Source organism: Bufo bufo, chromosome 1, assembly GCF_905171765.1.
Source record: "Bufo bufo chromosome 1, aBufBuf1.1, whole genome shotgun sequence".
Classification (NCBI taxonomy): domain Eukaryota; kingdom Metazoa; phylum Chordata; class Amphibia; order Anura; family Bufonidae; genus Bufo; species Bufo bufo.
Genome location: NC_053389.1, coordinates 772,569,510 through 772,582,156, shown reverse-complemented (window position 1 = coordinate 772,582,156; position 12,647 = coordinate 772,569,510). Strand labels below are relative to the sequence as shown.

At 43.6% G+C, this 12,647-nt stretch overlaps 1 protein-coding gene across 4 annotated transcripts in view; it reads right to left on the bottom strand.

Annotated features, from left to right (window-relative positions):
* Positions 1-2,399: 2,399 nt before the first annotated feature.
* Positions 2,400-12,647, bottom strand: part of LOC120986318 (RING finger protein 112-like) — a 248,188-nt gene continuing 237,940 nt past the window's right edge. For 3 of the 4 annotated variants that reach the window (XM_040414829.1, XM_040414833.1, XM_040414832.1), the window contains 2 exons: positions 6,486-6,560; positions 2,400-2,862 (listed from right to left, as the gene is read on the bottom strand). In XM_040414829.1, coding sequence (XP_040270763.1) covers positions 2,518-2,862; positions 6,486-6,560 — 420 coding nt within the window. In that variant the 3' untranslated portion in view covers positions 2,400-2,517. The remainder of the gene's footprint in view (positions 2,863-6,485; positions 6,561-12,647) is intronic. The other variant, XM_040414828.1, reaches the window with a different exon arrangement.

The following is a 12,647-nucleotide window of genomic DNA, read 5'->3' as shown; positions in this document are numbered from 1 at the left end:
AAGAAGTTGTTATGGCAGTCTTGTCCACATGGAGAAGATGATGAAAGTGAAAATCTCCATCAGAGCAGGGCAGTATATGGTGCTGCACTGTGGTATTTGGTTCTCTGGGGAAGTATTTTGTACTGAACTATGGTACTTAGTATGTGGTATTTCTACCCCTGCCTTCTGTCTGTATGGACCTGTGTACAACATGGGGCCACTTTTAGTTCCCAACCCGCCTCTGGATCACTATCCCAAAAAAATAAAAAAAATAGGAATAAATGTCATAAAATATTCTTTTTATTATAATCTTCTACATCAGCAGTACAAGTACCAGTACCATTTTATGATAGAATCACCTGTTTGTTCATGGGTTCTCTGTGCTTCCATAGTACATAATGTTAGGTAATGATCATAAGTATGTACCAGGGCAGCTACACAAACATCTATCACTGTCTTTCCCATTGATTCCAGTGCTCAAGATATTTGCCTTGTGGCATACAATAGTAATAATTACAGCACTCCAAACTACATGTTCCAAAAAAAATGTATGTCATATATCAGTATTTTAACAAGCAGTGCATCACAGAAACATTTTAGTCCATACAGAGAAGTCTGGAGAGCTATAGGTAAAATAACGACAGTACAGGTCTTGCAGAAGATGCTGCAGGTAAAGAAATACTGTGATTGAATATACGTGTATTTTTAAGAATAAAGGCTTATAGGGGTTTTCCAATCTGAGACAATGGGGGCATATCACTAGGATATGCCCCCATTGTCTTATAGGTGCAGGTCCTGCTGCTGGAACCCACACCTACACTGAGAACGAAGCCCGGAAAGTTGTGGAGGGCGCACTGCGCATGCCCAGCCTCTCTTCATTCATTTCTGTCTGGCACTGGCTTGGCTATTTCCGTCGGCCCCGTAGACATGAATAGGAGCGGTAGCCGCGCAAGCGCAGTACGCTACTATTCAGTACTATGGGGAGAGCGCTTGGTGGTGGCGGGACCTGGCGAAAACCAGGTTTCTCCGGTCACCACCTTCCCCGCACCCTTCTTGGTGTAGGTGCGGGTCCCAGAGGTGGGACCTACACTTATAAGACAATGGGGGCATATCCTAGTGATATGCCCCCATTGTCTCAGAAGGGAATACCCCTTTAATGACCTACATTAGGCAAATGACAGCCAAAAAGTACAGTCACTTTAAAAGAAAAGTACGTATTAAGCAACAAAATTTAGCATACTCCAAAGCTGTATCTAGTGTATGACTTAACAGCAGTCTCCATCTATGGACAGCCCTTTTTAGTCCCAAGGGTTGACTGCACAGGGTCCCTAGTCCTTGGGAAATGCTGTAACCTAAGGAAGTGTGTCCTTTTTGATCACTCTGGATCATAGTGAGCAAAGAGTTTTAATATCCATTATTAGACAGACAGAAGCCAAAGGTCAAGATCTTAATTTGTGTGGTTTTGAACGGTTTCTCTTCTGGGCAGGGTTGTAATGCAGTATTTTGTGATTTTTATGTAATACAATATGTTTTAACCTTGGAGCAGTCTTATGTGCATGCATTCTCGTCTTTGAGCTTCAGTTTTGCACCTAATACATGCTGACTTACTTGAATTCTAAAAAGAGGTGATCCTCTTCATCTAAAGGAAAGGTTTCACCATTATCATAGATGTGGGTTCTTTACTGTAAGGGCAGGGACACAATGGAGGTTGTGATGGTTGAATTATTGTACAAGTTCAAGAAGGATCTGGATGCCTTTCTTGAATATAAAAATATTGCAGGTTATATTTAGTAGATTTCTGGATATGGGATGTTGGTGAGGATCTAATAGGAGCAATTAGTGACCACCCAATAGGGGTCTTTTGCCTTTGGATCAACATGGTAGATTATAGATAGAACTGCATGATCCTCTGTCTTTTTAAAGCCTTACCAACTTTGTGACTGTGCAGCTCTACTATTTGTGGTGCCATCCAATTTACAATAATGACCCCCCCCCCCCCTCAAATCCCAGGCCTCTTGCACTTGCGTCGCTCCGAATCCCTGCATGGCCATTGCTGCATCTCTCCATTGCGTGGATCAACACATCCATTGACGGTGGGGCGGGGGATTGGGGGCGGGGGATTGGGGAGAAGAAAAATAGCAGTCCGTGACGGGGACAAGCCTCCCTACCATTGGGGGTGATGCTAGGGAGGCTTGTCCCCGTCGCGACCTACTTTTAGCTTCGCCTCCCCCCCCCCCCCTTTCCTTGCCGAAGATGCAGCGGCGGCCGTGCAGGGATCCAGATCAAAGTAGGTGCCGGAAAGCAGGTAAGTATAATCCATACAAGGGCCCCGGGCATTGGGGGGGTCATTATAGGGGTTGGATAACACTTTATTTATTTTTTGTGGAGACGCCATACAGATAACAGCTGATCAATGGGGGTCCCACCAATTTAGAGAAGCTGAGTGGGTGGTGATCAGCTGATGGCTGTTTTTTGGTACTTGGAACTCTTCCCAATGCCTCTGTATAATCCCTAGATTACAATATGTGTTTATTTATTTCAAATAAATCTACGTACCAGAGCCCAACCTGTTCTCACACCTGCTGTAGCTGCACCGACAACCATCTCAACTGTTGATGGATTAGCTACTGCTGTCGTTGCCGCCATAAATGCTCCTGCTGGAGCTGCCGCCAATGATACCAAAGCAGGAATCCCATTTAGTAGAAGTTTAGTATTGTGATTCCTGCAGAACTTGTCTCCTTCAGTAACCAAATATTCCCTCAGCTTCTCCTTCTGGTCCTTGCGATCATCTTCATTTATATATATGAAAGATTCCTTAAATTTCTGTTGAAGTTCTGAGATCTTGTTGGCAACCGTATCCCCTATTCTGAGTCGCCACATGGGCTACGGAGGCAATGAGAGAGAAAAAGCAATGAGTGTCCTTTCAGACGAGCAATGTAGAAGTAGTGTGAGAATAGGAGAGTCATTGTCATGATGTGCCATTCAGTGTCATGGGGAAATACGTTGTATGTCATTACTCACTACTTGTTATGTATACAGTCATGTGAAAAAATTAGGACACCCTTTGAAAGCATGTGGTTTTTTGTAACATTTTTAATAAATGGTTATTTCATCTCCGTTTCAACAATACAGAGAGATTAAAGTAATCCAACTAAACAAAGAAAACTGAAGAAAAGTCTTTTCAAGATCTTCTGTAAATGTCATTCTACAAAAATGCCTATTCTAACTGAGGAAAAAGATAGGACACCCTCACATGTATTCCCTCTTAAATTGGCTCAGATCTCACACAGGTATATCACACCAGGTGCACATAATTAGTAGATCGTTACTCTGCATGTTGAATGAGGCTTGCCCTATTTAAACCTCAGACATTTAGTTTGGTGTGCTCCTGACTGTTGAAGTGAGAGTGAGCACCATAGTGAGAGCAAAAGAGCTGTCAGAGGACTTCAGAAAAAAGATTGTAGCAGCCTATGAGTCTGGGAAGGGATTTAAAAAGATCTCAAAAGATTTTGAAATCAGCCATTCCACTGTCCGGAAGATAGTCTACAAGTGGAGGGCTTTCAAAACAACTGCCAACATGCCCAGGACTGGTCGCCCCAGCAAGTTCACCCCAAGAGCAGACCGCAAGATGCTAAAAGAGGTCTCCAAAAACCCTAAAGTGTCATCTCGAGAACTACAGCAGGCTCTGGCTACTGTTGATGTAGAAGTACATGCCTCTACAATCAGAAAGAGACTGTACAAGTTTAACTTGCATGGGAGGTGTTCAAGGAGGAAACCTTTGCTTTCCAAGAGAAACATCGAGGCCAGACTGACATTTGCCAGAGATAAAGTTGACAAAGACCAGGACTTCTGGAATAATGTTCTTTGGACAGATGAGTCCAAAATTGAATTATTTGGACACAACAGCAGAGGACATGTTTGGCGTAAACCAAACACAGCATTCCAAGAAAAGAACCTCATACCAACTGTGAAGCATGGAGGTGGAAGTGTCATGGTTTGGGGCTGCTTTGCTGCAGCAGGACCTGGTCAGCTCACCATCATAGAATCCACGATGAATTCTACTGTGTATCAGAAGGTGCTTGAAGAACATGTGAGACCATCAGTTAGAAAATTAAAGCTGAAGCGGAACTGGACCATGCAACATGACAATGACCCAAAACATACTAGTAAATCAACCAAAGATTGGCTGAAAAAGAAGAAATGGAGAGTCCTGGAATGGCCAAGTCAAAGTCCAGATTTGAATCCCATTGAGATGCTGTGGGGTGACTTGAAAAGGGCTGTACGTGCAAGAAACCCCTCAAACATCTCACAGCTGAAAAAGTTCTGCATTGAGGAGTGGGGTAAAATTTCCTCAGACCGATGTCGAAGACTGGTAGATGGCTACAAGAACCGTCTCACTGCAGTTATTTCAGCCAAAGGAGGTAACACTCGCTATTAGGGGCAAGGGTGTCCTATCTTTTTCCTCAGTTAGAATAGGCATTTTTGTAGAATGACATTTACAGAAGATCTTGAAAAGACTTTTCTTCAGTTTTCTTTGTTTAGTCGGATTACTTTAATCTCTCTGTATTGTTGAAACGGAGATGAAATAACCATTTATTAAAAATGTTACAAAAAACCACATGCTTTCAAAGGGTGTCCTAATTTTTTCACATGACTGTATAACGCTGGTTTATTATGCAGTACGATATTAAGCCACAGTCCTTATCACCCCTTTGGGGCTAGCAATCTAGTTCACGTGTGGCCATTATGTTCCTTTCATTACTGTAGGCACAATGGCAGCTAAAGGCAAATACACTCCTCAACATCAAAATTGCAACACCAAGAAGGACAAACTGTACGGTTATGCAAATCGAGGAAGTAGCTGGAGTCACTAAGATCTGCAGATGATCAAATTTTCAAGCACCTAGCTCTAATCCGTGGGAGGGTCATAGAAGCCAGATTAAAAGCAATGTTTTCAGCCACATGAAACCTCAAAAATCTAATCAAGTCATGTAGGATGATTTCAAAAGGAGCTGCCAGCAGATCTTGATGATTTGCGTGCCCAGGTGCATTCAGCATGGCAGAACATTCCTCAGACCAGTAATAACCTCACTGATAGCATGCCAAATGTGTAAGTCCATGTAGTGCTCATAATCGATACTAAATAAATTTGAGATGTTTTGAATGTTTTGCTTCCATTTTATTATCATTTGCAGATCATTCGCATGTCTATCGATCCTGTGATTTCCCAAAATTCTGTGACTTTTCCTTCTTGGTGTTTTGCGATTTCAATGTTGAGGAGAATAGTACAAGCACTAGACATTCGTGGTCTTAACCCTTTTGAGTATCGGGGGGGAAAAAGGACATTGAAAGAGTGGTTTCCAAATTAGTCCAAAGGGACAAACTGGTGTTTTCCATGGCAGTTTTTAATCAGAAATGCGCTGGAGTAAGATGACTAAATGTGACACATCTTTGGGCTGGAAATTGTAAAACTATGGCAGATTTGGTTACTATAAACCTTTCCAAATTTTTTTTTCTTTTTTTTTTTTTAAATTGCCAAAAGCATCATAAAATAGCAAAAAGTTGAAAATTGTTGCAGAAAAAGAGTTTATGCAACAAATTCCAGATCTGCTTTAATGCTTTAATATCCACTATTCCTGGTGGTCTAGGGTGGTTAGGAGTTATAACACCTGGAGGTCTAGGGTGCTTTTGTGGTTAACACTGAGATGTGAAATTTATACAAATGTTTCCAGAAATATTTCATACATCTAAAAATTGGAAAGGAGATAACCTAGCTCTTCTCCTCACCCCACCCTCATGGACACCACACACACGTACTAAAAGCCCCCTTTACATGGTTAGACTGTGCAGGCAATTATAGGAAACGAACCGTTCATTCCCGATTATTGCCTGATTGTGAGTGGAGGTGAAAACTGCACTTAAGACCCTTTTACACAGGCTGACAATCATCAGGATGGATGTGCCAGAATCCTCGCTCCAGTTAATTGGCCTGTGTAAAGGTGCTGCCAACCACCTGAAGAACAAGCAAACGCTCAATCATCGGGTGAAGGCATGGTTGATGCAGACACTAAAATATGTTTTTTGGGCAGCATTTCAACTTGTGTAAAGAATTTGCTGGCCAGAAACAATGAACCTCTATCTCTAAGGGGGATTGCAGTACCTATCTCTAAATGGCGACCCATGTCTATTTCCATGTGCACTGTAAAACCCATGGCAGCACAATATTTTTTAATTTACTGATTTTGAACCAGTTTCTTTAGCTATGTTTGCCAGCTACAAAGGAGACCACACCTGACCCGTTCCTTACATATCCAAAAAGTTTATCTTTCTGTGCATTTCCAACCTTCTCACCATGAGGCCCCTGAGAAAGCAGACCGACCTCAGGCTATCCCCATCCCTCCTTTTATATATGCCGTATAAGTGAGGGGGAAATACCCGAAAGGTAATATCACTTCTCTCTCCTATGGAAACAATGGAAATGGCAGCCACTGCCTCCAACAACTCACCCAGCTATTGAGAAATTCTCGAAACTCGTTCTTTATTTTTTCCATGTGTTCCTGGTTCTTTCCCATGTTATACATCTGTAGGGGACAGTAAGTTGGCAAAAATGTCACAATGACGTGTACAGAGGATTCTCTGATTCAACAGTCACCACCATGAGCTAGGTCATCAACTCTGGATAGGTCATCAACATCAGATCAGTGGAGGTCTGACACCTGGCATCCCTACCGATCAAGTGTTGGAAACAAAAGGCTCCATCCACTGTGTAGTCACTGTGCTGGGTACAGCAGCTCAGCTCCCATTTAAAAAAAAGAAAAAGAAGAATACCGCTTTAAAGAGGACCTTTCACCGATTATTACACTATGAACTAACTATACAGACATGTAGAGCGGCACCCGGGGATCTCACTGCACTTACTATTATCCCTGGGTGCCACTCCGTTCTCCTGCTATGTCCTCCGGTATCTCCGTTCACTAAGTTATGGTAGGCGGAGTCTGCCCTTGTTCTGCTCTAGCGCTGGCCAATCGCATTGCAGAGCTCACAGTCTGGGAGAAAATAACCTCCCAGGCTGTGAGCTCTGCGCTGCGATTGGCCAGCGCTAGAGCAGAACAAGGGCAGACTCCGCCTACCATAACTTAGTGACTGGAATCTCCGCCTTCTATAACTTAGTGAGCGGAGATACCGGAGGGCATAGCGGGAGAACGGAGCGGCGCCCGGGGATAATAGTAAGTGCAGGGAGATCCCCGGGTGCCGCTCTACATATCTGTATAGATAGTTCATAGTGTAAGAATCGGTGAAAGGTCCTCTTTAAAGATTAACCTGTTTTTTAAAAGAGCCATAACGTTTTCATTTTTCATTGGTGTAGCTTTATGAAGTCTTGTTTTTTGTGTATTTTTTGCAAGATGGATTGTAATTGTTGTCAATGTTTAGGGATACATACAAGTTATTGTTTCGTTTTACGTTTTTTGGCCACTATTTGGTTGCTTTTTTCTTCATGCCATACGAGATGCAGTTTAAATAATGTGTTATCTTTTTTTCCTAGTGATCATTAGAAGTGCAGTGGGGCCATATATCTATTGTTTTACTTGGTTACATGGTCATAAGGGAAAATAATAGCATTCTTAATACAGAATGCTTAGTAAATTAGGGATGGAGGGGTTAATTTTTTTTTTATTAAACTCACCTCATCCAATATTAAACTCGTTCAGCCCGGATTGTCTTCTTTCTTCTTCTTTGAGGACCTGGAAGAAAAGGACCTTTGGTGACGTCACTGCGCTCATCACATAGTCCATCACATGGTCCATCACCATGGTGATGGACCATGTGATGAGCGCAGTGACGTCAGCAAAGGTCCTTTTCTTCCAGGTCCTCAAAGAAGAGAAGCCGGGCTGTGGGAACAAGTGAATGAGGTGAGTTAAATTTTATTTATTTTTTTAACCCCTCCATCCCTAATTTACTAAGAATTCTGTATTAAGAATGCTATTATTTTCCCTTATAACCATGTTATAAGGGAAAATAATAAAAATCGGGTCCCCATCCTGATCGTCACCTAGCAACCATGCGTGAAAATCGCACCGCATTTGCTTCTGGATGCTTGCGATTTTCATGCACCCCAATTCACTTGCCCCGAATGTTTTGACCTAACGACGCCCCTGCAAGCCGTTATGTAATATCAAAGTACATTATAAGAGGAGGTATACAACTCCCAGCATATGGGGCCCTCGTTGCATGAAAAACGCACAATATAGAGCTTACTGCGATTTTCACGTAACGCACAAGTGATGCATGAAAAAAAAAATCACCGCTCATGTGCACAGCCCCATAGAAATGAATGGGTCCAGATTCAGTGCAGGTGCAATGCGTTCACCTCACGCATTGTACCCACGCGGAAAACTCACCCGTGTGAAAGGGGCCGTAAAAAGCCATACGGTTGTGTGAAAGAGGCCTAAATGACCATATGAATATCTGTAAATGAAAACATACTGACATTGTTCACAGATTATCATATCGGGACAGATACAGATAGACTGGATTAAACGAAGTAAATTACCAGAGATCGTCATTAAGATGGAACTGTTTATATTATACATCCTCCTTAGACAATATATTCTATTAAGACTACATATTAGACTCACTATATACAGTCATGTGAAAAAATTAGGACACCCTTTGAAAGCATGTGGTTTTTTGTAACATTTTTAATAAATGGTTATTTCATCTCCGTTTCAACAATACAGAGAGATTAAAGTAATCCAACTAAACAAAGAAAACTAAAGAAAAGTCTTTTCAAGATCTTCTGTAAATGTCATTCTACAAAAATGCCTATTCTAACTGAGGAAAAAGATAGGACACCCTCACATGTATTCCCTCTTAAATTGGCTCAGATCTCACACAGGTATATCACACCAGGTGCACATAATTAGTAGATCGTTACTCTGCATGTTGAATGAGGCTTGACCTATTTAAACCTCAGACATTTAGTTTGGTGTGCTCCTGACTGTTGAAGTGAGAGTGAGCACCATGGTGAGAGCAAAAGAGCTGTCAGAGGACTTCAGAAAAAAGATTGTAGCAGCCTATGAGTCTGGGAAGGGATTTAAAAAGATCTCAAAAGATTTTGAAATCAGCCATTCCACTGTCCGGAAGATAGTCTACAAGTGGAGGGCTTTCAAAACAACTGCCAACATGCCCAGGACTGGTCGCCCCAGCAAGTTCACCCCAAGAGCAGACCGCAAGATGCTAAAAGAGGTCTCCAAAAACCCTAAAGTGTCATCTCGACAACTACAGCAGGCTCTGGCTACTGTTGATGTAGAAGTACATGCCTCTACAATCAGAAAGAGACTGTACAAGTTTAACTTGCATGGGAGGTGTTCAAGGAGGAAACCTTTGCTTTCCAAGAGAAACATCGAGGCCAGACTGACATTTGCCAGAGATAAAGTTGACAAAGACCAGGACTTCTGGAATAATGTTCTTTGGACAGATGAGTCCAAAATTGAATTATTTGGACACAACAGCAGAGGACATGTTTGGCGTAAACCAAACACAGCATTCCAAGAAAAGAACCTCATACCAACTGTGAAGCATGGAGGTGGAAGTGTCATGGTTTGGGGCTGCTTTGCTGCAGCAGGACCTGGTCAGCTCACCATCATAGAATCCACGATGAATTCTACTGTGTATCAGAAGGTGCTTGAAGAACATGTGAGACCATCAGTTAGAAAATTAAAGCTGAAGCGGAACTGGACCATGCAACATGACAATGACCCAAAACATACTAGTAAATCAACCAAAGATTGGCTGAAAAAGAAGAAATGGAGAGTCCTGGAATGGCCAAGTCAAAGTCCAGATTTGAATCCCATTGAGATGCTGTGGGGTGACTTGAAAAGGGCTGTACGTGCAAGAAACCCCTCAAACATCTCACAGCTGAAAAAGTTCTGCATTGAGGAGTGGGGTAAAATTTCCTCAGACCGATGTCGAAGACTGGTAGATGGCTACAAGAACCGTCTCACTGCAGTTATTTCAGCCAAAGGAGGTAACACTCGCTATTAGGGGCAAGGGTGTCCTATCTTTTTCCTCAGTTAGAATAGGCATTTTTGTAGAATGACATTTACAGAAGATCTTGAAAAGACTTTTCTTCAGTTTTCTTTGTTAAGTCGGATTACTTTAATCTCTCTGTATTGTTGAAACGGAGATGAAATAACCATTTATTAAAAATGTTACAAAAAACCACATGCTTTCAAAGGGTGTCCTAATTTTTTCACATGACTGTATATTGTGGTACGTTGCATTGGAATCACTCTCTAGTGGGACATCTCCGACGGCTTCTGTCATAATGGATCAGTGAATCAGAGGAAGTCTCGACACTCTTCACTGATGTGCCATATTGCCAAACGGTGATTTTTCACTACCGAGGTTCATTCCGAATACATTATATTTTGTATTATACTTTGTTTTATATTTGGAGCTATATTTTAGATTTTTATATAGATGATGTGGTTTTATTTTATTTAATAAAACGTGCAATTAGTGAGATCCCAGATGGTGACTGCCTTTTCCTTTTGAAGCAGATAATTTTTTTAACGCAAGGTGATTGGGTGAATCACAACGATTAGTGCTCCAATACCATATCAGTAAACGGGAGAGCCACTTTGACATACATACAAGCAACCAAGTATATATAATGATCTCCTTCCCCCATCCCTGGTGCCCCCAGCAGTGTGGACATTTAGTATAAAAAATAACGCCTCCCTGCTATCCCCCAGCCGCTGTCTGCAATGCAGACCACAGTTTTATCTGTAGCTTGTGTTGCTGCGTTGTGATGTATGCGGTCCCAATGACATCGCCACTCCTGCTCCGGGTCTCACTTGATGACGTCATCATGCGAGACCCAAAGCAGAGGCTGCAGTGATGTCATTGCGGCTTCTTGCTCTGTTCTAACGCCTCACAGCGGCCTGAGGCTTGTGAAGTTGGACGGCCATGACCGCGCCCCCCTTTATGGGGCGAAGTGGCACCCTAGAAGGATGACTACCCTATCGTCCCGGCCCTAATTCAGAGCACATTACTGCAGGAGGTATAACAGGAGGGGACTATAACTCCCAGCATGTCTAAGCCATTATTATTTAATATCATAGCACATTACAGGGGGAAATATGAGGGGATGGGACTATAACTCCCAGCATGTCCAAGCCGTCAGGGGCGTTGCTAGGGTCTGAAAACATCCGGGGTACAAGCCCACTGTATCACACCCCTGTGAAGCCACGCCCCCATCACCGGGGGGGGGGGGGGGGGGGGGTCCTTCACAGTAGTTATTAACCCCTTTCAGCAGTCCCTCCTTCACAGTAGTTATTAACCCCTTTCAGCAGTCCCCCCTTCAGTGAATGGGGGACTGCTGAAGGGGGTTAATAACTACTGTGAAGGGCCTAGCCGTCTGGGCAACCCCACAGATCATCCCCTCATCCCCCTTGTACTTGTTCCTCTGACTGCATGAGCACGAGTTCAATTTCAGTCACTTCGGTGCTCAATCCCATCCTGCGGCGCGTAATCTCGCGAGACCCGTGACCTACAGCGGCGGGTCTTGCGGGATCACGCGCTGCAGGATGGGATTGCGCACCAAAGTGACTGAACTCATGCCCGCGCAGCTCGCAAGTAGCGGAACAAGTACAAGGGGGTGGGGCCAGCATAACATTCGGGGCACTGGACAAAACATCCGGGGTTCAAGCCCCGAATGTTTTGACCTAACGACGCCCCTGCAAGCCGTTATTATGTAATATCAGAGTACATTATAAGAGGAGGTATACAACTCTCAGCATATTCAGGGTGTTGTAATGTACCCTGATATTATATAATAATGGCCTGGACATGCTCAGAGTTGTAGTCCTCTCCTCTTATAATGTACTCTGATATGACATAAAATGCTGGGAGTTGTAGTCCTCTCCTCATACCTCCTCTTGTAATGTACTCTGATATTACATAACAGGAGGTATAAGAGGGGAGGACTACAACTCCCAGCATTTCCCTTGCACTTACATTAAATCCATACTTCTTCACATGCATGGCCGGTCTTCTTCATTACTTTACTGCACTGCTGAGCTCCGCCTCCTGTTCTGGTCACATGATGGTGAGGTCATCGCAGGCCCTTCATCCCCTCTTCTCTGCTGAGCTCCGCCTCCTGCATCTGCCATTATGGCAGGTCCTGTCAGCACTAGGGTAATGATTTCTCTTATATGTGAGGGAGGAGACCGTACACTGCATTGTAAAATGCAGCTGTTCCGCTGTGCGCCCGTTTGCTTCCTCGGACGTTCATGAAGCAGGGGGCCCCTTTGACAATGGGGGCCCTGGGCAATTGCCCAGTTTGCCCCCCCCCCCTAACGACGGCCCTGCTTAGGATAGGGCATCATAATCTTATCAATGGGGATCCAACACCCTGTACCATCACTGATCAACTCGAAGGAGCTCTGTGGCCTCCTTTCAGCATCCAAGCACGGCCCTGTGCATTGTATAGTAGCTGTGCCTGGTATTGGAACTCTGAATGGGACTGAGCTGCTCTCAGGCCATGTGACTGAGTAAGGTGATGTCCCTGGTCTAGGAAGAGGTCAAATCGCTCATCGGACACTCACAGTCTCTTCAAACTGCTGATGGGAGGGAAGGTGCCGGGGGTTGTGCCTCCACTGATG